Below are 26,051 nucleotides of genomic sequence, written 5' to 3' on the forward strand. Positions count from 1 at the left end.
CAAACATCCGGTTATTTTGGCGCTAATTGGAAGGATTCAAGGATATACTATTCTGTACAGGTAATTTTTTTTCTTTGTATTTAATCAAAGCACATGTTATATATATCATCGCAAATTATTAGAATTTTTTATCGGGTTTTAAATCCATTTTGTTGGCAGTAGGATGGAATAGATATTTGTGAAAACGTGTATCTTTCGACGGGGTTAATGAAGATTAAGTAAAATTTATTCATTCCCAGATAGAACATTTTACAATATATTTTCTTACTTTTTTCATGAGCATTTTAATAAATAGAAGTTTCATATGTGTTGTCAGTTTGTCGTGGTGTCAAGTGTATTCATCTGTGATGACAAACGAGATGTAAACGAAAACCAAACACCGTTAAAATTAGGACCCAGTTGATTTTAGGACCGTCTACCATACATTGCATAAAATTTGAGGCACCATCAATGCTGTATAATGCACTGTTAATCCATGAATAAGCTTTTAATATCGGAACTTGCCTAGACTTTGAAAAATACGGAAGCTTTCACGGACAATACATATTCGAGCTAAATTTAACAAATATTTCAAAAAAGAAATAAAATATTTAAAAATAAGAAGTATATATGAAAGCAATATTTATTCAGGTACTGTTCATTATCTTTTGAAAGAGAAATTGCAAAATATTGAATGAATGATTCTATGTTTGATAACATATGTACACTCAGTCACATTTATTGTCGCTGGAGGCTTCTGTGAGAAATTTGCTGAATAGAAATTGTTTAGCACAGGGTTTTTATAGAAAAAAATAGAATTGTCACAATTTTGAGCATACGGTATATGCTCAGGCACCTGAAGTTATATCTTTTTCTCATAATAAACAAAAAGTATCCTATACCTAATAATACACAAGGGAGGATGGAAATTGACATATTTGGGTCATACTTTGGGATATCCCTTTTCTGATTGGTATTCTATTGGCAACTCTTAATAGATAGACATTAAAAGCTCATAACTCACAGACACAATCATAAAGTGTCTTGCTCACAACTCATAATCATTAGACATTAAAAGCACACAAGTCATGGACACATTTGGCAAATTGAAGAGTATCAAATTTTAAAAGTGCGTTGTTGAATGTTCACAACTCATAGTCGATAGACATTAAAAGCACACAACTCACAGACACTATCATTTATCAAAGTTCAGAATAAAATTGGAAAGTGTCTTGCTCCAAACTCATAATCAATAGACATTAAAAGCACACAACTCATGGACACAATTATTAAACAAATTGAAGAATGCAATTTAGAAGTGCCTTATTCACAACTTGTAATAGGTAGAAATTATACGCACATAACTCCTAGACATATTTTTTAAACAAATTGAAAATACAATACAATTTTACAAGCGTCTTTTTCAAAACTCATTAACTATAGACACTAAAAGCCCATAATTCATGAACACAATTATATAGCAAATGTACAATACAATATTTAAATGTCCTATTGGCAACTCGTAATTGGTAGACAAAAAAAATCACACAACGCACGGACAAGATCATTTATCAAAGTGAAGAATACAATTTTAAAGTGTCTTGTTCACAACTCATAATCGATAGACATTAAAAGCACACAACTCACGGACACAGTTATTTACGAAAATGAAGAATGCAATTTAAAAGTGTCTCGTTCACAACTCATAATCAAAAGACATTAAAAGCCCATAACTCACAGACATGATCATTTATCAAATTGAAAAGTTTCTTGCTCACAACTCATAATCATTAGACCACACAGCTCATGGACACAATTATTTAACAAAGTGAAGAATGCAATTTAAAAGTAATTGATAGTCCATAGATTGAAAATAAAAGCACACAACTCATGCAAACAATCATTTATCAAAATTAAGAATGCAATTTAAAAGTGTCTTGTTCACAACTCATAATCAATAGACACTAAAAGCACATAACTCAAAGACATAGTTTTTTAAACAAATTGAAAAACGTCTTATTTAAAACTTGTTAACGTTAGACACTAAAAGCCCATAATTCATGAACACAATTATATAGCAAATGTACCATACAATATTAAATTATCCTGTTGGCAGCTCGTAATTAATAGACAGTAAAAGCACATAACCCACGGACATGATCATTTATTAAAATGAAGAATTCAATTTAAAAGTGTCTTGTTCACAACTCATAATCAATAGACAATAAAAGTGTCTCAATTTTTGTTAAATGTTCACAACTCATCATAGGTAGACATTAAAAGCACATAACTCGTGAACAATTTCTAAAACGAGGCAATCTACTGTCAATCAAGTTGATGAAACAAGATTATCAACAGTTGCGATTGAAGTCATCATTTCGTAATTAAGTTCTATTGTCAATACAAAGACTTTGTCAGCAAATACAATAGTCCGCTAAATTAAATGCTTACTTATGTTTTTCATACATATTGCTAGGTCATTATTTATTTACCGATTTGACTTTTCATTTTACCGATCATGATGACAAAGAGCACACGGCAGGTGTGACCGGTCAGCAGAGGATGCTTACTCCTCCATGGCACCTGATCCTACCTATAATTTTTTTAGAGGTCCGTGTTTGCTCTGCTCTTGATTTGTAATTTTCATTTTGGACTACGAGTTCAATTGTTGTTCTTTATTGTTGCTTTTCATGGTAGTGTCCCATTCAGAACTCACAAACAATAGACACTAAAAGCCCATAACACATGAACAGCAACAGACACAATTGTATTCAACAAAATGTAGAATAATGAATACATTGATAGTTTTCTTTTGTTATGTATAGAAATTTTTTTCATATCATACTTTGTAGACAAAAATTGCTATAAAAAGACACATGGACCCAGTCGTTTACAAATGCGTGTGTAATGAAGTAAATTTTAAAGCCTATACATTTGCAAGTTATAATTTACATTTAAAATGAAATGGATTAAAATGGATAAAATACTGCACAGATGATGTGTAAAGTCCATTGATTGTGGGGTCAACAGGAAGTGTTAAGTTACACATGGCAAAAATGGATGGAGAAACTCCTGTTGGATTTATTCTTTTTTATTCTGCATATGATTATTCCCAGGCTTGCTCATTTTGCTCAGATTTTGATATTGATGTTCTAGAGATCTTCATCAATGGTTTTTGCTGTTTAACATTTTTTTGTCTCCCAGAATTTCATGCATGTAGAGCATTTTGTGTCCTTTCTGGCTTTGCAGTAGAAAAATTCTTAAAGCTTTAATAATTATTATGAAGGTAAGTTATATTAAATAAAATAATAAACAATGATATATTTTTATGTATTATTATAGATTTACTTATTGTGTTACAAGTTTAGCGTATATGTCATGAAGCATCAGCTTTAAGATTAGAAGACAGTAAGTTGTTGTGTTCATTCTTTTGATGGAACAATGTCCGTGTATAAAGTGATATTTGGTAACCCATGACTGAAAGGAAAGGGGTAGCCATTTTGTTAGAGACAAAAATTTTAGGATGGAGAGACGAGAAGTTTTTGTTATAGGATTGTATGTTGTTTTAAGCTTAGCATTAAGAGTTCTTGTGGTTTTTTTCAATAGCAATTCAAAATTTAGTCAGTTTGGTGTACATTTAATTTTGGGAGTTTCTTTTGTAATTGATCTGATATTCTTCATAATTGCTCTGGTGTATTTCTCCATCTGGCCAAAAAGAGTTTAAGGTATGTAAAACCTCATAAGATTGTCAATCATGTCATTTAAATGAGTTTCATTAACCATATGAGGTTATAAAAGCAGGTAATGTAATATTTCAACATACTGTGAACCAACTGTTTATAAATTATAGTGAGGTTGGTAACTCAGAATTTTGTAATTGTGTTGAATATATTATATAACGTGGAATTTCTCTTTTTAAAAATTACATATTTGAATCTAAGTAATTTCAGTTAAATTCCCATTTTTTTGTGAGGGAGAATTGAAGTCTCCCTTGAATTTTGCTCTAAGTTGTCCCTGCCACATAAATTAACGGACTGCTATTAAATCTTAGTCCTAAAAATGTTTGAATAAGCTGCACAATATTTCTTAATAGTAAAGAATTGAAAAGAGTTATTCATTACTCATTGAGAGCATGTTGCCAAAAATGGAGGACATAACAAATTTTCTTTGGTCTGAGGTTGCATTGTTGAGTATGATATTGTTGGTGATGATTTTCATTGTGGTGATCGGTGCAATGATTTTGAGAACTGTCAGAAAATGGAACAGAATTTTTTATTCTTGGAATGAAAGACTAATGCAGTAGACATACATTTTTTTGCATTGAACATTTAATTTCCATCTGTGGTTTGCTTTAAATATTGTCACTAAAACTGCAACTGTAACAGGTATGTATGAGTCATTAAAAATTGACATGTTGAAGATTTGTTTAATTAAAATAGAATGTGAAAAAATCCTTCTCATTAAAAATTCAAATAAATATTTAAAAAATATAATTAGGCAATTTATTAGGATAAATCAGAGAGAGGAGATCAAGAGAAGTAGTTAGTACATTTTACCCAAGATAAACACATAGATTGGTTGTTTCATTGTTTTGTTTGAAAATAAAAAACTATGCTTTTGGTTTATAGGTTGCAATGGGAAGGAGGAAAAGGAAACCGGCATCGGGAGATTCATGTACTGCAACTGCAAAGAAGTTAATCAAAACATGTAGTACTACTGAAACTGCAAAGAAGTTAATCAAAACTGGTGATTTTGTTTGGGCAAAACTGCCTTCAACTTCCTACCTCTGGCCTGTAAAAATAGAAAAAGTGGATATTTCAGATGATCATGAAGAATATCATGTGTATTGTAAGGCAGATACTGTAATGTAAGTTAATTAATTTTATATAATGTTTTTATTGTAAAAGAATTTATAAATATTGTCATCTTTCTTAAATCATAGTTGGTGTAAACAAGTGTCAGAATGATAAAGCATTATATATATATTCAAATAAGGATTTGCATTAAATAACTAAATAACATTAATATTTTTGAATTTTTTTTATAAAAACAATATTTCAGCCTCCTTTTAAGGTTCTCCAATCCTCAGCCTCAAAGTATATGTTTTTCATCTTAAAAATGTTATTTATCCTTCAAACTTTATAAATGAAATAAAAAAAAATTTTTAGGTGGTATCCATGCATTTTACAAAGTTATTGCAAATTTGCCCATGATGGATATAATGAAATAAATATACAATTTGAGGGGGAAAAAAAGGTTGTACCAGTACATCGGTGGCTCGAACCCCTTTACCTATATTTAGTAGATCTCCATTGATCCACTAAGCCAAACATTTCGTTGAATGACTGATTGTAATACTAACACTAGAAGACTAATTAAATTTTTCTATATAAAAGGCAGATTTATGGTGTGAATTAAAAAAAAATGGATAATTTAGAGTTATCGAACATGGCTGAGGATCGGAGATCGTTAAGGTAGTTTTGTAAAATTGAGCTAGTTTCTTTTTTGTAAAATTTCTTAGATACAAGACCAGACAGGTAGAAATATTTCTTGAAAACATGGAGATATGGAAAGCAAAAGGAGAATGTAATGAGTTAAACATACATTTAAAATGAATTGAAATTGTTGTTTGTTTCGTTTTTTTTTTTTCAATTTGGTCATCTGAGACTGACCTATTGCTATGTTTATAAGTTCATGTCGTGCATCAATCATATTATATAGCTTAAAAATTCATATGTGTAAGCTGCTTCTTATAATCTACAAAGCAAATATTATCATATTCATGATATTGATGTGTTACATCTTTTGACAATACTTATAGAAAACTTTATTCCTTAAATTTATGATCCATAGGCACCAAAATTTTATGTGAAAACTTTTGATTGAATGCAGGTTTTGAAAATAGTGCAGGTTTTTAATTTGTATTGGCTTCTTGCTGATTTTTAGCAGACAAACTACTGTGGTTCATCAATTTTTGTTGCATCATCAATTTCCTGGATTTTGTAAAAAAAAAAAAAACACAGTTTCAAAGATACGTAAAACGATTGATAGCTAATTGCTTAATTCATTGCACATTTCTTTTCATGGGTCTGCTCAACAATGAAATCCATAGTAATTGGTGCTCGCTAAATATCGATGAAACCATATTTAGTAAACAGCTTTGATATGCATTGATGCTTATATCAATTTTTTTTTTAAAACTGAGAGGTATAAAAGTAGGACAGGGCACACTTGGACTTAAGTAATTTAAGTAAAGTTTAGTAAATTATTTATCATAAAGATATTTTTTTTGTAAAATTAGGTTTACAAATTGCAGGTCATCGTACCTTTATGCCAATTTTATCATATTCCTCGAGTAGTACTAGTTGTAAATGTTAAAATACAAAGTAATAATAATAAAAAACTCAAATTACTAGTAAAGAAACATGTCATATTTCTATCAAATTTGCATCTGATCCATTCTTTAATGTTTTAGACTCTGATCCAGATTTGGCAGGAAAGCTGATGACCCTAGTGTAAATCAATATCATCCAAAAATTTCAGCTAATCTATCGGTTCAAATTATCAAAAGGCAAATTTAGACAATTATCATTATGTCTCAATAAAAGAAATTGTTTTTTATCGCAAACCTTTCATGATAACAATCAAAATGGGATGCAAATAACCAATTAGCAATTTTGTAATGGATTGTCATCCCTACTTAATGGCAGATTTATATTGTGTTTATGAAGCAAAGGCATTTAGTTTTGCATTAAAAACACAATAAGAAAGTTAATTCATTGCTTTGACAATTGTATGAAAATAAAAAGCTGAGCTAGGATATGCAAGTGATTTCAGACTACATAAATTCCTTTTTATTTAATCTGAAAATACGGTATTATACTCAGGTGACTGTTCATCATTCTTTTGTTGATTTCATATGATATTTTTGATGTGTTGGTACTAATCATTTAACATTTTAACTTACATGTCATGATCTTAAGGTAGTCCATCCATAACCATCATATTTCATATCTAATAGATTGCAAGTTTGATCACTAAAATCTTAGTGTGATTTTAAGGAGTTTATTAAATAACAAAGATTCACCTTTGAAATATTAAAAAAAAATTAATATTAATAACTTTATCATATGTTGAAGTTAACATTGAAGTCTATGGGAAAAATGCATTTTTAAATATATTTCTTTAGTACAAGTAATTTTCTCACATTTCTCTTCGTAAAAAGTTGCAAAAGCGTTTCCTTTCTTCGAATATGCTAAAAACTTTCATAGTTAACCATACATATTTTAAAAATGCATTTTTTAAAATTTTCCCAAAGGGCAGACAACTCTTTTAAAAAGTTTTAAGTGCAAAAAGTTCATTTAATTGACAACATACATACAACCGAGTTTGGTTTATGTCAGCCTCATAATAGCTTTAAAATACGTTTTTGATGTAGTTTAGATCAATCAAAAGCGTTAAATTTGTCTTAGTTATGGATGGACTACCTTAAGGCTCAACTAAGCTTTTTTGATTAAAATCAGTCTGTTGTATGTTGTCATCATTTGCATAACAATCGTCATATACTTTTATACATCATCTTCTTCAGAACCACAGAGCCAGTTTCTAATAAACTTGGCACAAAGCATCCTTGGGACCGGGTTGAAATTTATGTTAAAGTATTCTCTGGTAGTAAACGTTTTTAAAAAAGCCGGGAAATTAGAAAAAATTTGGACTGAAAAAACAAGCTTTTGTTTTCCATTTTAAGTAGGATGTTGACCTCTATTAATGCTTTAATCTGAAGAAAAAAAATAATGGATATTGAGCTTCAAATAATTGGCTATTTAAGGAATGAACTCTCCAAAACTTTTCAGATGAGTCTTCTTCAAAATGCTTACCACATGCATGAAAGGATTCAATTGAACTTTCAATTTCAGATATTTTGCGGAAAAAAAATGCAACATTGCAAGCATTTCAAAACGATGTCAAGTGGGCCTTGGAATCTATAGAAGCACAACCAGGTGAGAATTCTGACTATGCTAACTAGGGCAATAGTTGTCGGAAATTGATATCTGATGAAGATGACTCGGTTTATATTTTCTTCTGTAGGCTATCACCCTCATCAGTCAGATGTAGTAGAGTTTAATGGCAGAGAGTCATATAAAGGATCTGTTTCTGTTGATGCAGTGATTGAGTCTGTCCTTGAAGATGCATATGCAGGTGAGATATCTTACTTTGCTAACTGGGGCAATAGTTGTTTGAAATTGATATCTGATGAAGATGACTCTGTTTATATTTTCTTCTGTAGGTGACCACCCTCATCAGTCAGATGTAGTAGAGTTTAATGATGGAGAGTCGGATGAAGGATTGGGTTCTGTTGATGCAGTGTTTGAGTCTTACCTTGGAGATGCACATGCAGGTGAGAATTCTGACTATGCCAACTAGTGCAATAGTTGATAAAATTTGATATCTGATGAAGATGACTGTTTATATTTTCTTCTGTAGGTGACCACCATCATCAGTCAGATGTAGAGTTTAATGATGGAGAGTCGGATGAAGGATTGGGTTCTGTTGATGCAGTGATTGAGTCTGTCCTTGAAGATGCACATGCAGGTGAGATATCTGACTATGCTAACTGAGGCAATAGTTGTTGGAAATTGATATCTGTTGAAGATGACTGTGTTTATATCTTCTTCTGTAGGTGCCCAATCTCATCAGTCAGATGTAGTAGAGTTTAATGGCAGAGAGTCATATAAAGGATCCGTTTCTGTTGATGCAGTGATTGAGTCTCTTCTTGAAGATGCACAAAATGAAGAGTCAGATAAAGGATCACATGCAGGTGAGAATTCTGACTATGCCAACTAGTGCAAAAGTTGATAAAATTTGATATCTGATGAAGATGACTCTGTTTATATTTTCTTCTGTAGGTGACCACCTTCATCAGTCAGATGTAGAGTTTAATGATGGAGAGTCGGATGAAGGATTGGGTTCTGTTGATGCAGTGATTGAGTCTGTCCTTGAAGATGCACATGCAGGTGAGATATCTTACTATGCTAACTGATGCAATAGTTGTTGGATATTGATATCTGATGAAGATGACTCGGTTTATATCTTCTTTTGTAGGTGACCACCCTCATCAGTCAGATGTAGTAGAGTTTAATGGCAGAGAGTCATATAAAGGATCTGGTTCTGTTGATGCAGTGATTGAGTCTGTCCTTGAAGATGCATATGCAGGTGAGATATCTTACTTTGCTAACTGGGGCAATAGTTGTTTGAAATTGATATCTGATGAAGATGACTCTGTTTATATTTTCTTCTGTAGGTGACCACCCTCATCAGTCAGATGTAGTAGAGTTTAATGATGGAGAGTCGGATGAAGGATTGGGTTCTGTTGATGCAGTGTTTGAGTCTTACCTTGGAGATGCACATGCAGGTGAGAATTCTGACTATGCCAACTAGTGCAATAGTTGATAAAATTTGATATCTGATGAAGATGACTGTTTATATTTTCTTCTGTAGGTGACCACCATCATCAGTCAGATGTAGAGTTTAATGATGGAGAGTCGGATGAAGGATTGGGTTCTGTTGATGCAGTGATTGAGTCTGTCCTTGAAGATGCACATGCAGGTGAGATATCTGACTATGCTAACTGAGGCAATAGTTGTTGGAAATTGATATCTGTTGAAGATGACTGTGTTTATATCTTCTTCTGTAGGTGCCCAATCTCATCAGTCAGATGTAGTAGAGTTTAATGGCAGAGAGTCATATAAAGGATCCGTTTCTGTTGATGCAGTGATTGAGTCTGTCCTTGAAGATGCACATGCAGGTGAGATATCTGACTATGCTAACTGAAGCAATAGCTGTTGGAAATTGATATCTGATGAAGATGACTCTTTTTATATCTTCTTCTGTAGGTGCCCAATCTCATCAGTCAGCTGTAGAGTTAAATGGTGGAGAGTCAGATAAAGGATCCAGTTCTGTTGATGCAGTGATTGAGTCTCTTCTTGAAGATGCACAAAATGAAGAGTCAGATAAAGGATCACATGCAGGTGAGAATTCTGACTATGCCAACTAGTGCAAAAGTTGATAAAATTTGATATCTGATGAAGATGACTCTGTTTATATTTTCTTCTGTAGGTGACCACCTTCATCAGTCAGATGTAGAGTTTAATGATGGAGAGTCGGATGAAGGATTGGGTTCTGTTGATGCAGTGATTGAGTCTGTCCTTGAAGATGCACATGCAGGTGAGATATCTTACTATGCTAACTGATGCAATAGTTGTTGGATATTGATATCTGATGAAGATGACTCGGTTTATATCTTCTTTTGTAGGTGACCACCCTCATCAGTCAGATGTAGTAGAGTTTAATGGCAGAGAGTCATATAAAGGATCTGGTTCTGTTGATGCAGTGATTGAGTCTGTCCTTGAAGATGCATATGCAGGTGAGATATCTGACTATGCTAACTGAGGCAATAGTTGTTTGAAATTGATATCTGATGAAGATGACTCTGTTTATATCTTCTTCTGTAGGTGACCACCCTCATCAGTCAGATGTAGAGTTTAATGATGGAGAGTCGGATGAAGGATTGGGTTCTGTTGATGCAGTGATTGAGTCTGTTCTTGAAGATGCACATGCAGGTGAGATATCTGACTATGCTAACTGAAGCAATAGCTGTTGGAAATTGATATCTGATGAAGATTACTCTGTTTATATCTTCTTCTGTAGGTGCCCAATCTCATCAGTCAGCTGTAGAGTTAAATGGCGGAGAGTCAGATAAAGGATCCAGTTCTGTTGATGCAGTGATTGAGTCTCTTCTTGAAGATGCACAAAATGAAGAGTCAGATAAAGGATCACATGCAGGTGAGAATTCTGACTGCCAACTAATGCAATAGTTGACAGAATTTGATATCTTATGAAGATGACTCTGTTTATATTTTCTTCTGTAGGTGACCAATCTCATCAGTCAGATGTAGAGTTTAATGATGGAGAGTTGGATGAAGGATTGGGTTCTGTTGGTGCAGTGATTGAGTCTGTCCTTGAAGATGCACATGCAGGTGAGATATCTTACTTTGCTAACTGAAGCAATAGTTGTTGGATATTGATATCTGATGAAGATGACTCGGTTTATATCTTCTTCTGTAGGTGACCACCCTCATCAGTCAGATGTAGAGTTTAATTTTGGAGAGGCAGATAAAGGATCCGGTTTTGTTGATGCAGTGATTGAGTCTCTTCTTGAAGATGAACATGCAGGTGAGATATCTTACTTTGCTCACTAGGGCAATAGTTGTTGGAAATTGATATCTGATGAAGATGACTTTGTTTATATTTTCTTCTGTAGGTGCCCAATCTCATCAGTCAGCTGTAGAGTTAAATGGTGGAGAGTCAGATAAAGGATCCAGTTCTGTTGATGCAGTGATTGAGTCTCTTCTTGAAGATGCACAAAATGAAGAGTCAGATAAAGGATCACATGCAGGTGAGATATCTGACTATGCTAACTGAGGCAATAGTTGTTTGAAATTGATATCTGATGAAGATGACTCTGTTTATATCTTCTTCTGTAGGCGATCACCCTCATCAGTCGGATGTAGAGTTTATTGACGCAGAATCAGATAAAGGATCTGGTTCTGTTGATGCAGTGATTGAGTCTTACCTTGGAGATGCATATGCAGGTAAGATATCTTACTATGCTAACTGAGGCAATAGTTGTTGGATATTAATATCTGATGAAGATGACTCTGTTTATATCTTCTTCTGTAGGCGATCACCCTCATCAGTCGGATGTAGAGTTTATTGATGCAGAATCAGATAAAGGATCTTGTTCTGTTGATGCAGTGATTGAGTCTTACCTTGGAGATGCATATGCAGGTAAGATATCTTACTATGCTAACTGAGGCAATAGTTGTTGGATATTGATATCTGATGAAGATGACTCTGTTTATATCTTCTTCTGTAGGTGACCACCCTCATCAGTCGGATGTAGAGTTTATTGATGCAGAATCAGATAAAGGATCTGGTTCTGTTGATGCAGTGATTGCGTCTTACCTTGGAGATGCACATGCAGGTGAGATATCTTACTTTGCTAACTGAAGCAATAGTTGTTGGATATTGATATCTGATGAAGATGACTCGGTTTATATCTTCTTCTGTAGGTGACCACCCTCATCAGTCGGATGTAGAGTTTAATGATGGAGAGTCAGATAAAGGATCCAGTTCTGTTGATGCAGTGATTGAGTCTCTCCATGAAAATGCACATGCAGGTGAGATATCTGACTATGTTAATTAGGATGATTGTTGTTTGAAATTGATATCTGATGAAGATGACTCTGTTTATATCTTCTTCTGTAGGTGACCACCCTCATCAGTCAGCTGTAGAGTTTAATGATGGAGAGTCAGAGTCTGATATGGATGATTCTGATGAATCTTGGATTGATTCAGATAGTGATCCTGATAACTCATCGAGTAAAAGCGATTCTGATAACGCATCAAGTGAAAGTGAAAATGATGAAAACCTTCCAGATGTTGACAAAAGTGTTTCTAAAAAGGGCAATCATCAAGTTCTAAAGAGTATTGAAAATATGAATTCTCCTCAAAAAAGAAAAAAAACAAGTCTTGAAAATATGAATTCTCCTCAAAAAAGAAAAAAAACTCTGTCATGTGAAGAATGTGACTTCGACATAGAGTATCCGAACATTTTTATCAAAAAGTTCCAAAAAGGGAATAATGAAAGATCAAAAACTGGAAGAACATACGACCTTGTTCATTCATGTATGTTTTGTCATGACCTTTATTCAAACATCCAAACTCACATTGAGAATAAACATGCCAACAAAAAAGAGGTACAAGAAATTAAAACCATGAAACAGAAAAAAGAGTTCTGCAACACAGAAGAGAAAACTGACCTTATGAAGGAAATCAATAGAAAAGTTACCCTGATTCGCAATAAGGGAGACAATATCCACAATATGTCTGTTCTTCAAAAAGGTGAGGGCGAAATACTACTTTCAAGAAGAACCCAGAATAAATTCAGTCTGAAACAATATGGGCCTTGTCCGGAATGTTTTGAATGGATTCAGCTTGAGAAATCAGTTGCAACTCATAGGACCTCTTGTCCAGCGTTTAAGACAGGTTCATATTTCCAGAGCAAAGGGTCTGTTATCATTCAGGCTAAAGTTATGGCAGGAAAAATCATTCCAGAAAGTTCAAAAATTCTTCAAAAAGAAGTTCTTCCAGCGATGAGAAGAGACAGCATTACAGACTGTGTTTTGGAGGACCACATTATTCTGATGCTTGGAGATATATGGCTCAGTAAAAACATAGATAATAAAAGAAAACGAAAACATTATGCGAGTTACCACATGCGACTTGCTGGACGCCTCCTTCTCCTTGTTCGAGAAACAACAAACCTATCTCTTAGTATGTCGGATTTTCTGGTACCAAAATATTTTGATGTTTTTGTGTCTTGTGCACTTAAGGCTTGTGATGGTGTTGACAAGGAGGAATCTGATGAATATGACTTGGACCACCCAAGCACGGCTTTAAAAATTGGGTTTGACCTTTGTCGTTTAGCGTCTGTGAAACTTGGAAACAGTATAAAATTTGGAGAGGAACAAGGGCGTTTAGATGCTTCAAACTTTCTAAACCTGATGAAGTTAGAATGGACTGTTAAAGTAACAAAAATTGCAAAATCAACCCTGAATGAGCGTCATTTTAATGCTCAAAAGAGTCTACCAGATCCTGAAGACATTGCAAAATTAGCAAAGCACATCACAAATGAACTTACCAATTTTGATGTGGAAAATATGACTCCAGATAATTATAGAAAAGGAGTTATACTCTCCGAAAGTCGACTTCTATTGTACAACCGTCGAAGACCTGGGGAACTTGAGGCTTTAAGGTAATAACAATTTTGCCTATATGGCTTGTTTCAGATATAGTTTAAGAAAAGTATGACATGACAGCAAAATTTTAATGAAGAACTAACAAAATGACGCTCATTTTGAACAATTGTTTTCTTTATTAATACAAAATATTAAATGACAGTTATTGTCCATAAATATTTGTTAATCCTTTATTTTCTAAAAAATCAATTTAAAAAATTAATAAATAGTTGAATTGGATTTAAAAATATCACTTATGTGACGTCCATATTATAGACAATCAACATAGGGAAGTCGGCTATTCTTTCTCTTTTTGTTAAGAACGTATTTCATATTATTTATAATGATGAATTGATTGTCGCCGACGATCGATTATCTGTCGTTCTGAGACCCACGATTCTACTTAGGCCTAAAAAAAAAATAGGTTTGTTTCCGCTTTCAGGCTGAAAAAAATTAGATGTATCAAATACATTAAAAAAATATATGTTAGTCAATATTGAATTAAATTTCTGCAATATCCTCCAAACCGGATGTTGTCTAATTCAGCGAAACTTTTTAGAACCAACCCAAGTCGGATTAGATAAGTTTTACTGTATAAATGAAGAAACAAACAATTTAATGGGTATCAGTTTCTTCATAACTTGTTTAATACTTTTTAGCAGCCACCGTTTTGTGGCGGACATTATTTTTACACTACATCTGAAAGTGGCCCTATAGTATACTTACATGAATTTTTATGGTTACAGTTTTAACTATAATTTGATACAAAAAAAGTAAGGGTGAAGCTTTGTCACTTTTAAGACTTAATAGACAAAAAAATTTGATTTTGCTTCCTTCTCTTAATGTTTTTTGAGATATAGATTTTAAGAGACCCGAGTTCAGCGAATCTATTAAAAAAAATTGTTTCACTGCAGTTTGAAATGCTACGAAAACAGATCAAAAGAAATGTCTGCTGTGGACAAATCTTTACGCCTGGATTTGACGGATTTAGAAAAACAAATGTTGGACACCCAGCATGTTATTGAAGTTCGCGGAAAGGTATTGCAATTGTTTATATTTACCTGGTATAAGTTAACCACTCAAGTGACCTTTTTCTATCTGTTTTTGTCCGTCGTGCAGTAACATTTGAACTCTGAAACTACTTGGAGTATCATGACGTTATATAGTGTTGCATCTATAGCAGGAGGGGAAGATAAATTGGGAAATTAGACATTTAGCATGCAAACTATATGGTTATGTTAAGCAAGGAAGCTTCTATAAAAATTATCATGTATGATTTTCTTCTGTCTTGAGATTTCTTGTACCTAAACCATGATGTATGATTTTTTTGTTGCATCAGTTATTAGTAAGGGTATCATATGGCACCTCCTTACAATGCAAAACTGTTCAAATGTCAAATCTGGTATCTCTTTCATGTATGTAGACCATGACCCAAATGGTAGGCCTTTCAACTACTTTTTCAATTTTCACATATGCTAAAATGCATTTAGAGCTAAACTAAAAATATATCTGTTTAATGTTCTTGTACTGACCCATCAAAATTGCTTCTACCTAATTATTTTTTTCAGCATATTCATTTTTGAATTTGATTTTTATTTTATTTTTTTGATTGCAAAGAAATACAAACTGTCAAAGTCATGTTCAAAACTCATTTAGATTGATAAATGATCTTTAATAAATGAAAGTGTTTAACTGTCTTAAAAAAAAAACTAAAACATGCATGTATATGTACTCTGTGATTTATAGCAAGATTATTATATACAATTGAAAAAAAAGAATTACATGAAAATTGTGGGTCTGAGTACATCAAACAAATAAATAAATATTAATGTTTTTTATTTTGGACAAATAACTTCCTTATAAATATAATGACCAAATGTAGCAGTATTTCAAGAGTTGTATGACATAAAACTTTTTTATAGTTGGTTTTTAATCAAATTCTGACCCTTGTGATTTAAAAGGCCAAAGCAATAGCCTATTGTGAAGAAGGCTATATATTCAAGTCTGACAATTGTTAAATAATAAACATGTTGCATCGTAATTTTCTCTGTGTGCTTTTTTGTGCATCATTTATATTAGGATCTGTTTAAACTATAACGTTCAACAGACATACCTTTCTTAACTGCAAACTCTAGCGACAGTTGAAAGGCTTACATGTGGGGAATTCCAATCTTAAGGTGGGCCCTTCTTTGTATGGTAGACTTTATACTTGCCTTAATTGTGGGTGGGTGGGTGTGCTGTAAAGAAATTTGTTAAATTATCAAATTGTTGCAACTTACAATATTAGATACCCTATTGCACGAGATTGGATGGTTTCTTTGCAGGAACATGCTACATATACTTTCTACAATTTAAGTGTACTTGTCTTAATTGAGTGATAACATTGGAGGAAGATATTTTCTCTCTTTATCTCTCTTTTTGATAATTTTAAGAACAAGTATAGCTTTTTAAAAAAGCTTACCATCTTGAGCACAAACTAAAGCAATTAGTTATCAAAGAACATTAATTCTATTTTACATAAATATCACCTTCCTCTATGTGTCATGGCATGTGGTCCATTTTAATATGTATCAAATCTGCAATTTGTTTTTACTGATATTAGCCTTACCATATCAAATTTTACGGTATTTACATGAAGATAAAAAAGGAACAGAACAAATATCCAATGAATATTATAGAATATTGCTTTGAAATTCAATAAAATGAAAGCCTGAACTTCATTCTTAGCTATTTTATAACTTTGTTTTCTCTCTTTTTAAGATTGAAAATCTATGAAATTCTTAATTTGTACATAAATTAGAGTATCGGAAAATTATCTCCCTTGTGCCGAACAGCATTAGACCAATGAAATAAATGTAAATTTTCACATCATGTATTTTCTACCAATCACAGAGGAGAAGTGCACAACCCGAAGACTGTAAATTATTTCAACTCTGTATACCGTCTGGTACATGTAGACTATAAATGGTGGTGCTTTTTTAAAATCATTCAGTAGTTTGTGCAATCTAAAATGGTCATATATATTAAAACTGTGTTTCATGTTTATATTTAATTAAAATTTCTGTAGACTGGAAAACGAGTGCCAGTTATTTGCCCTAAAGAAGTCCTGCCAATATTACAATATTTGGCCAATCTTACTGCCAGAAGAAAGGGTGGAGTTAAACCAGGAAATCCTTACTTGTTTGCAAATACTGGTAAGCGACATTAAAACATAGATGTTGCAATACAAAGAACTACCCATGTATATGGCCCTATTTTATTAAGAGTTAAATATTGTCAATGCATGTAATCATGCATTACCAATAGTAAAAAATTGTTTGATACAGCTATTAAAATGTTGTTATCATTGCTCAGTGCTGGAGATATTGACAGGCAATTGGCACAATGAAATCTTTTCAAACATTTATGACCATTTGTATCAAGGTGGTAGTTTTTCTTTAAAATTTACTATAAATAAGTGAAGATGCAATAGCAGTGGGCAGTGCTTATTCTACAGCAAAACTACGTGTAACCAATCTAAGGTTCTTCCAGTGAATAAAATCCACAGAGCTAAGAAGTTGGACAAATAATTTGATAATAATATGTTTAATTTGACATATTGTGATGTACTGCCATAAAAATTACAGGTCATGAATTCTGGAGGACCCTTAAATATTGATGCAAAACATTGCATCAAATTTAAATATGAAAGTTTCTTCTTCATATAGTATTTTTACAGAATATTTGTTATTCCCCTTAAATAAAAAAGATTCAAACTGCATCCATCTTAGTTGCAGACAATGTTTTTCTCACAAATAAAGCAGCAGTTATTGAAGCAAAGAATTGGTAATATAACTCAAAGTGCTAGGAACTTCACAACCACATTCATGCTGGATAGGGGGAGGAATCCATTGATCCAAACACTTAGTCAAGGCCTAAACATATTCTTCCTAACTTTTAATTAAGGCTTGGATTTCAATGTTGTTAACAATGTTAACAAATCTTACTCCTTTCGGGTTTAACAAAGTAAGATAAATTGATAGACCACGCACCCTGCTAAATTGTTCCCATTTGTAGTTGATTTATATCAATTTCATTACACACTGGTGCGGCAGAGAGTCAACTTGCTACATTGTTTTTAAAAGAAAGTTTACATCAGCCAGGTTTAGGGTCTGACTCTCAAACTCTAGATTCATATCATTTTAAGTGTCCACTTTTATTGACTGCCAACAAAACAATGCAAAATTTGCATGGCACAGCAGGAAATATTTCAATCGTATGACTTGAACTTTTATCTCATTGGAGTTCAGTTGTTTAATTTAATAAAGAATAATTATTAGAAAATATTGTGTCCAAATGTAAACTTTTTGAGTAAACTATGATACAAAACAGTTTTTAAATATCTATTTCGTGTATCCATAATTAAATTGGTAAAAGCCAATATAAATTCACACTCGTACTTTGCATGTGTCACTGCCCTTTGCTGATGTAACTTAGGATACACCTAAAGATATTTTGATTTTGAGGAGAAGGTGTGTACTACACTGCATATCATTCCAAATAGCCTAAAGATTATAGAGGCAAGTAATATTATGTTAAAGTAATTTCATTAACTCCTTATTCCTAGAGGATATATATTACCACTACTGTTTGGTGTGTCCAAACTTAAGCTAAAAACAAAATTCATGTTGCGAGGGATTGCTTCGCTTTGTGGTGCTCTTGCTTTCTGCTCACTAGCTTGTTACAGAGGGGAATTAGCATCGCTTGTGCATGTCCACACCTCAATTATACTTTAAATGATAACACTTCACAAGCTTATGCTCTGTTTACAGAGCTCTTGTTCTCTTTTATTCAATAATAACTTTTTTGTAGCAAATGGTGTTGTGAAGGCGGGTGAGGCCCTAGATGACATCAAAGAAAAAGCTAATTTGAGATCTCCACATCTTATCTACTGCACTAACTTGAGAAAACACTGTGCGACCATCGCTCAGGTAAATGTGCATTGTAGTGCAAACAAAAAATGTGTTGTATATATACAGAATAGCATATAAACTTTTGCATATCTGAGTGGTTCTTCCCTCAATTTAAGATTCAACATTTCTCAAAGTCTTGTGAAATAACATTTACTTGTTATTTGGTATTATATCTTTGATTTTCAAATCTGTAGTTTGAGGTTAGAGCAACATCCAGTTTACATTCAATTTAAAAGGTTTTACTCAATATAATTTTTTTTGAAAATATGTTATTGTTTACAATGCTTTCATAAGGCATTTAAAGTGATCAATCTTTCATCTATTCAGCACTCAAATTAAATCAAATGAGCTGAATTTTTTTTTATATACATTGAATTGTGAGCTCTGTGTTGCTTATATATCAATGACTGACACTCAAATTTTGGATGATGATTAGATGTGTCTTAAAGCAATCTGAAAATCAGTTTTTGACCATGCCCACTTTAAGTAACAAGTCTCTCTTATTTTTGTAAAGATTATATTTTTTTACTTTTTAGGTGATTGGCCTTCAAGATCATGAAATGAAGTGGCTTTGTCAGCATTTAGGGCACACGCAAAAAGTCCATGCAATTCATTACAGAGCCACATCTGGAATGATAGAAAGAATTGAAATATCAAAACTCATGCTGATGCAAGAGACTAACAGTGTTTCCAAATTTGCTGGAAAAAATTTAAGGGACATACAGTTTGAAGGTAAATTTTATTTTGTTGAGATGTGCTGTAGGAATGATCAAGTGCATTAATATATTAAATTGTAGTGTTGTAAATGACCAAATGTGTACTAGGTTAACCATGCAGTTACTCACCAAACAATGCGAGTATCTAATAGTAAACCTGCTATTCAGTTACCAAGATAAAAATGTATTTTACATAGTAAGCTGTAAAGGACTTTGAAAAACCCAGTATATAAATCCTTTGATTTAATTACAACTGACTGCAGTCCTAAACCTCATGTCTGACATGCTATATTCATTTGTTGCTGTAATGTTTGCACAATTTTTTTTGGTTTAACGTGCATATTCTTTATAAACTTATTGCATTGACTTTTATTTCTGATGTTTTTAATCTTCCATTGCACAGTCGTATACAGTACCGTCAACGCGGATCCCGTATTTTCCGCGCACCCCTGCGGTCCAAATTTCAATGTGGTTTAAAGCAGGTATCTCAGGTAAAACTGCATACCCCCGCGGTTAGGTAGCTCATCGAAACAACACTGCCGTACATTTAATTTAATGCATACATCTCGAATTATATTTTAAAAAATCAAATGCAAACTTATTGATGTATACATTTCCTCTTTTGTGTATATTATAAATCGCGATCATTTCTTGTGTTTTGTGATTGACAAACCTCATCCATACGCACAACTTCAAAATGTTTCAATTTTGTGGACACTTGAAAAGTATCGCTTTTCTTAAAAACTAATTTCCCCAACAAATTTGAACTTGATGAATGAGATACCAAACTGGACAGTCTACAATAATACACTTTAAATCTTCGTCTTCTGGCTTATTGTAAGAAAAAGTGGAAGACCCTCAAAAGGAACAGTGTTGTACAGGCCGTTGATCGAAGGTAAATTAAAATCGTGTAGCACGTGCCGTCGAGGGATAGGCTAAAGCTGACTTGAGCATTGAGAAATTGTGCCTAAAACATGCCCCGAGTTGATAACACAATTTTAATTCTTACAAATCAAATCATTCTGATAAAGTAATAAAAAAAGAACGTACTTATTATTAAAACAGTTTTATATATCAAGTATGTTAAGATATAACTCGTGTAAAAAGAAAAATAAACAGATATAACTTTCTTTTTTAAACATCAATAGTTATAACTATTGAAAATTGCAACATGGTGATTTTATTTTTTTATCTTTTATCATTTTAATTAAAATACTGACAATACCGGGACCGATCTTTACTAACAGCAGGCTGTTATACTGTCTTGCAGCACACAGGTAAAAATTATTTAACGGAAGGTCACACCGCCGCGGTTTGAAATGGCTGCAGTGAGAACCGCAAGGAATTAACTGCGATGGTGTAACACGGAAAGGATTAACTAACCGCGGGGGGGGGGGGGGGGGGGGGGTAAATACGGGATCCGCGTTGACGGTACTGTGCCTGCGTTTATCTGATAATTTTATCAAATCTAATTAACAATGGTAAACAACACAAGATGTATGTCCAAAATCCCTGTGGAGATTCGGCTCAGCTAGATATTTGGACTGACGCCATCACCCAATTTATGTATGGAAATTCGCCCATGCCTTAGGTCAAGTGTCGCTGTAAAAATTGAGATATTCATGCAGCTTGCCTGCTTCAGTTTTGCACACAAAACATTCTTCTTTTCAAATATCTAAATCAATTGATTTGAAAGGTTTATTCCAACAATTTCTCGATCCAGCTTATTTGCTTCCATTCAATCTATCATTTTTGTACCTTTTTCAAACTAAAGAGTTCAATTAAAGTCATTTGACAACTTGCATCAATGTGTACTACTGAGCATCAGCTTCAAGCCTCCCGATGATGAAGAGCATAATAGAGATTCAAAACAAATTAGCCAGCTGTGTAAATTAGGGAAAAATCACTGTTAGGATAAGAAATAAAAATTTTATAGAATAAGGTTCAAAATGTAACACTGAAGCAGTAATCACTGCAGGAATACCACAAAAGAATCTTGATTTTAATTAACTGTGACAATTGATCTAAGGTAGGGCTGAATTTCCAGACGTACATGTAAATATTGAAGGACTGTCCCGAGATTCGGTGAATCATTCCAAGCCGAATCTCCACAGAGATTAGTTCGTCAATGCAGGCGAGACCTACACAGCAAACTAAAGTGTTTAGTAGTCAACTTCTCATATAAATGTTAAGGGAGAGCGGCGTGCATCGAGAACTATGGCATATGTAATATATGAGTCATGTTCAGCTTTAGGTCTTAAAGTCTCTTCTTTGTGTTTTCTCATAAAAGGACTTGATTGATCACATGACCAAATCATTGAAGCCATTTGTGTTAAAAGAAATTACAAACTTGCTTGCAAAGTTTACAGCATCATGATGATTTTATGATGCACGAAAACAAGAAACAGAGAAATTATTTTTTCTCTTTTATAGCAGTTCTTGTAAGAAAGGGTGTAAATTTTGATGAATTCTTTTTAGATATCCTTGGTGATTCAGACACCACTAATGACAGCAATGATCTAGTAGATACCAATGATGAAAGCAATGATCATGTAGATGCGTTAGATGCAACATCAGGTAACAAATTGAAATTGTCAAGATGTATGATTTTATTGTCAATGTCCTTTTATTTTATATATCGATTTTTTTCTCTTTCAGAAAATCCTATTGTTTCAGTTTTAGACAATGACTTTGGCCGAAGGTCCACGAATAAAGGTATAATGATTTTTTGTAATTAAGGGTTTTTCCAGGAAAAAAATAATGAGAGGATGAATATATAGATCCTTAACTGGGCTGTATATTTTACTTAGTAAATAAATATTGCTTCACTTAAAATGTTTTGTAGAAGAAATTATCAAACTGTTTTCAAATTTCTATTTTTAGTTACTCGTGTTCAGTGGTCAAAAGATGAAGAACAGGAATTGCGGGAATATCTTTCAGATTACATTGGAAAGAAATGCCCTGGAATGAAGGCCTGTAAATACGCTATTGAACAAAGTAAAAAAAATGGAGGAAAAATTCAGTACAGAAAGTGGGACACAATTAAGAAAAAAGTTGTTAGAATGAATCCTCTATAGTTATACATTCAGAAAGAATGTTTTAGTGTGTGGACATTTTCAAAAAGGTACTTGTTATGTACATGTTCAGTTTTGATATTTTGAAAGCTATTGTTAGGAATGAATCTTAAATGGAAGAAATGAACAGTACTTATATGTACAATTTGTTAGTTGAAGGTTTCAAAAGAAAGTTTGTGTAACAGTAGCATTGTTACTTGACAATTTCAAGTTGCATTTTGCTTGATCTTAAGAGACAAAGGTTTATTGGTCTTTGCTAATATTTTAAACTATCAAGGACAAGAAAACATTACATTTTATTAATTGCATACCTATGGTTAACGTGTTTATTTTTATGCAAATGTTGGCACAAGAAAGTTTATGTAATTTTCTTTTTGTTTTGTCTTAATTTGTTTATTGCATTCTGGATTGAATTATTGGTATTTTTCGGGAATTAACAAATATATTCTTGACTAGTAAGAGTTTATGTAGATGCAAAGAAAAATTAGTATATATATTACCGTGGTTTTATTAGTTCACAATAGTGTCAATAACAACAAAAATTTGATAATGTGTATTATTATACTTTCATGTTAAATACTGAAATCTGATTGGTTTAGATGCAGTTGGTAATCCGTTCTATTACCCTCAGCGTTAGCAACACACTTGGCAACGGGTAACTCAATGAATTGTTACATGCGCGTAAATTATGCGCGTACAGTTCGCCGTAGAATTCACTTCATTTCTATATAAAACAGTAAAATTTTCTTTAAAATTAAGTCATCCTGTATAACCATATATAATTGTTATACTTTCATGTAAAATACTGAAATCTGATTGGTTAAGACGCAGTTCATAATCTTTTCTATTACCCTCAGCGTTAGCAACGCACTTAGCAACGGGTAACATTAAAAAATGTTACATGCGCTAAAATTATGCACGTACGGTTCGCTGTAGAATTCACGTTATTCCTATATAAAAGCAGTAAAATTTTCTTAAAAATTAAGACATTCAGTATAACAAAATAAATAGTGCCGGTTTGGGAGGATAGCCGTTGAAATTGACACCCATCGAATACCATTGTCAACCTCCGCTTCGCGTCGGTTGACAATGGTTGTCTCAGGGTGTCAATTTCAACTGTTACCCTCCAAAACAGGCACTATTTATATAATATTTTCTAAATATGCTTATTTCTGTTTTTGTTTTGATCATCATTCTTGGATAGAATTCCTGCTTTACATGTTTAACTTTTGTTTGGAGGGTTTTTTTTTTTTTTATAATAGAAGAGACGTTTTGTATTATGTATATTCAAACTATAATGTTTTGCCTTGACCGCCTTTCACTGTTCATTCATTGTTACTTCATCTTCTTTTTTTTTAAGTTCTTAACTTACCTTAAAAAGTTTGATATGCACATTTAAACATCTGTGTCCAAACCTATTCAGAGGTCTTGTGTTTGTGTAAACAAAATATGACAGTGTTCTAAAAAATAGATTTGTTATGGAGATGCAGTGTTTAACTTACCTGCTGTCTTAGCTTATATCAGTAGTTCATGCTTGTTCATGCTTGCATATTTTTTTATTCATGTGTCATGACCATTTAGAGTATTACTTAGAAAGTGCCATGTGAGATAATTCTTGTGTTTGTGCAACGTGACACATTTCACTACCTGTATCTCTTGCTGGTTCTAATTATGCTCAGATAAGAGGAACAGATTTTGACTATTATTTTAAAGTTAATTGTTGCAATTTTAACAAGGAATGTCTCAAGTCAGAAAAGAATTTTGCCTCTTGATTGACCTCTTTTATTTCACCCAGGGCAGATGCTTTGATGTAATGTTCGAACTAGTTTTGTTCATGCAATAAAATGATTGTTTTTTATATTTCTTTTTTGTTATATATGCGTAATGTCCCTGTTTATTATGGATTATAATCGGACCTGTCAAGTGTGCAGAGTTGAAACATATTGATTGAACAACAGGATTGGGCAACAGGCAGTTGATGATGCCTCTTGAACTTAGAAAAAAAAATGAGAAATTCTCAGTTTCTGCTCTCCAACATTTAAAGGGATGAATGTATAAAGCTGATATTTCATATGTAGGTTATTTACAAGAAAATACAGGTTGGGTTTGAATTTGGTGTCGGTCTGTTGATTGAGTTTTGCCTCTTCAACATAGGAAAGTATGGGAAATTCTAAGTTTCCACTCTCTAACTTTTGAAATGATGCATATATAAAGTTGATATTTCATATAAGGTTATTTTATTTGAAAATACAGGTCAACTAATTTGGTTCCAGTTCGATGATTTTTGACAGAGATGTCTCTTGAACTTGAAAGAAAATGAGTAATTTTCAGGGATTTATAACTTCTTCTGTAATCAAAGCAATGTAATTCTAAAGAACTATATATGATAAGAGTTAATTTTGGCCCCCTTATTTCGCCATTTTTTAAGTGTTTCGGGTACAATAAAATGTTAACTAATTTTTTAGAAGAGTTGATATAGAATATATTTTCATCTATTTATTTGATTTATTCGCACTCACTGTCAGTATATGACGTCAGAAGTGACGCCATTTCTATAATTCAATCAAAATCAGCCAAAAATTGACATTTTTCTTATCTATTTACGAATGAGAAATATAGAGCGCATGCTAGAACAAGGAAAATTTTTTTGTCACTTATAGGCCTTGGCTAGATACACCTGATTAAAATATTTTATTTGTTCAAGAATGCGCTCTATGTTTTCGAAAGGAAAAACTGCTTGAAAACAAGCTGTTTTACGCAAAAAATGCTAAAATGGGGGGAAAAGGTTGTCTTTACAATGTCATATTTCTAAATTGTGGGTACTTGAACCAAAATGAATATTATGTAAACACATCACATACATATCTGTACTAAAAAAACAAAGAATGATAGTAAAATGATGTTGTTCATTTTAGGGGGCCATTTTAGGCACTTATCATATATAGTCCTTTGGCATTTGAAGTTTTTGCCACCAGCGTCAAAGCAGAGTACTCAGGTATATAAAAAATAAAATGAACCCTTAATCAGTAAACAAAAAAACATCATAAACTATGGACAGAAACTAATCTCGTAACTGCTGAAAGTTAGAAATCAAAAAATAACCCACAAAATGAGGGTCAAAAAAAGCTCATAATAATGTGAGCTCTTAAATTACTAAAGTTAGTCTGTCTGTCTGTCTGTCTGTCCGTCTGTAAACTTTTTACATTTTGAACTTCTTCTCTAAAACCGCTTATCCAATTTCAACCAAATTTGGCACAAAGCATCCTTATGTGAGGGCGAATATAAATTGCAAAAATGAAAGTCCGATCTGTATTCAAAGCGGAGAAAACCTTGAAACTGTAGAAAAAGGGGGGTGCATTTTTAAAAATCTTCTTCTCAAGAACCACTGATTCCAATTCAACGTAGTTTAGCATAAATTATCCTTATGGGAAGGAAAATATAAATTGCAAAAATTAAGTGCTAATTCTGTGT

General features: G+C 32.8%; 1 protein-coding gene and 1 pseudogene across 2 annotated transcripts; both read left to right on the forward strand.

Moving 5' to 3' along the window:
* LOC128192037 (uncharacterized) lies at positions 1 to 24,438 on the forward strand. Of its 2 annotated transcripts, XM_052864438.1 has the most exons (25): positions 7,885 to 7,979; positions 8,068 to 8,178; positions 8,267 to 8,377; positions 8,464 to 8,571; positions 8,660 to 8,797; positions 8,886 to 8,993; positions 9,082 to 9,192; positions 9,674 to 9,784; positions 9,873 to 10,007; positions 10,491 to 10,598; positions 10,687 to 10,821; positions 10,908 to 11,015; positions 11,104 to 11,211; positions 11,523 to 11,630; positions 11,719 to 11,826; positions 11,915 to 12,022; positions 12,111 to 12,218; positions 12,307 to 13,855; positions 14,753 to 14,876; positions 16,906 to 17,032; positions 18,690 to 18,808; positions 19,327 to 19,522; positions 21,985 to 22,083; positions 22,165 to 22,221; positions 22,390 to 24,438. In XM_052864438.1, exons 18-25 carry the CDS (start codon positions 12,363 to 12,365, stop codon positions 22,581 to 22,583), a joined length of 2,409 nt encoding a protein of 802 aa, XP_052720398.1. In that variant the 5' UTR covers positions 7,885 to 7,979; positions 8,068 to 8,178; positions 8,267 to 8,377; positions 8,464 to 8,571; positions 8,660 to 8,797; positions 8,886 to 8,993; positions 9,082 to 9,192; positions 9,674 to 9,784; positions 9,873 to 10,007; positions 10,491 to 10,598; positions 10,687 to 10,821; positions 10,908 to 11,015; positions 11,104 to 11,211; positions 11,523 to 11,630; positions 11,719 to 11,826; positions 11,915 to 12,022; positions 12,111 to 12,218; positions 12,307 to 12,362; the 3' UTR covers positions 22,584 to 24,438. The 2 variants fall into 2 exon arrangements, with proteins under 2 accessions (XP_052720399.1, XP_052720398.1); XM_052864439.1 differs by lacking the exons at positions 8,068 to 8,178; positions 8,267 to 8,377; positions 8,464 to 8,571; ... (10 more) ...; positions 11,719 to 11,826; positions 11,915 to 12,022 and adding exons at positions 1 to 60; positions 4,608 to 4,846 and having other exon boundaries at positions 7,896 to 7,979.
* Positions 1 to 26,051, forward strand: part of LOC128192040 (von Willebrand factor D and EGF domain-containing protein-like) — a 47,348-nt pseudogene that overhangs the window by 18,169 nt on the left and 3,128 nt on the right.

The sequence above is a fragment of the Crassostrea angulata genome, chromosome 7, assembly GCF_025612915.1.
Source record: "Crassostrea angulata isolate pt1a10 chromosome 7, ASM2561291v2, whole genome shotgun sequence".
NCBI classification, from domain to species: domain Eukaryota; kingdom Metazoa; phylum Mollusca; class Bivalvia; order Ostreida; family Ostreidae; genus Magallana; species Magallana angulata.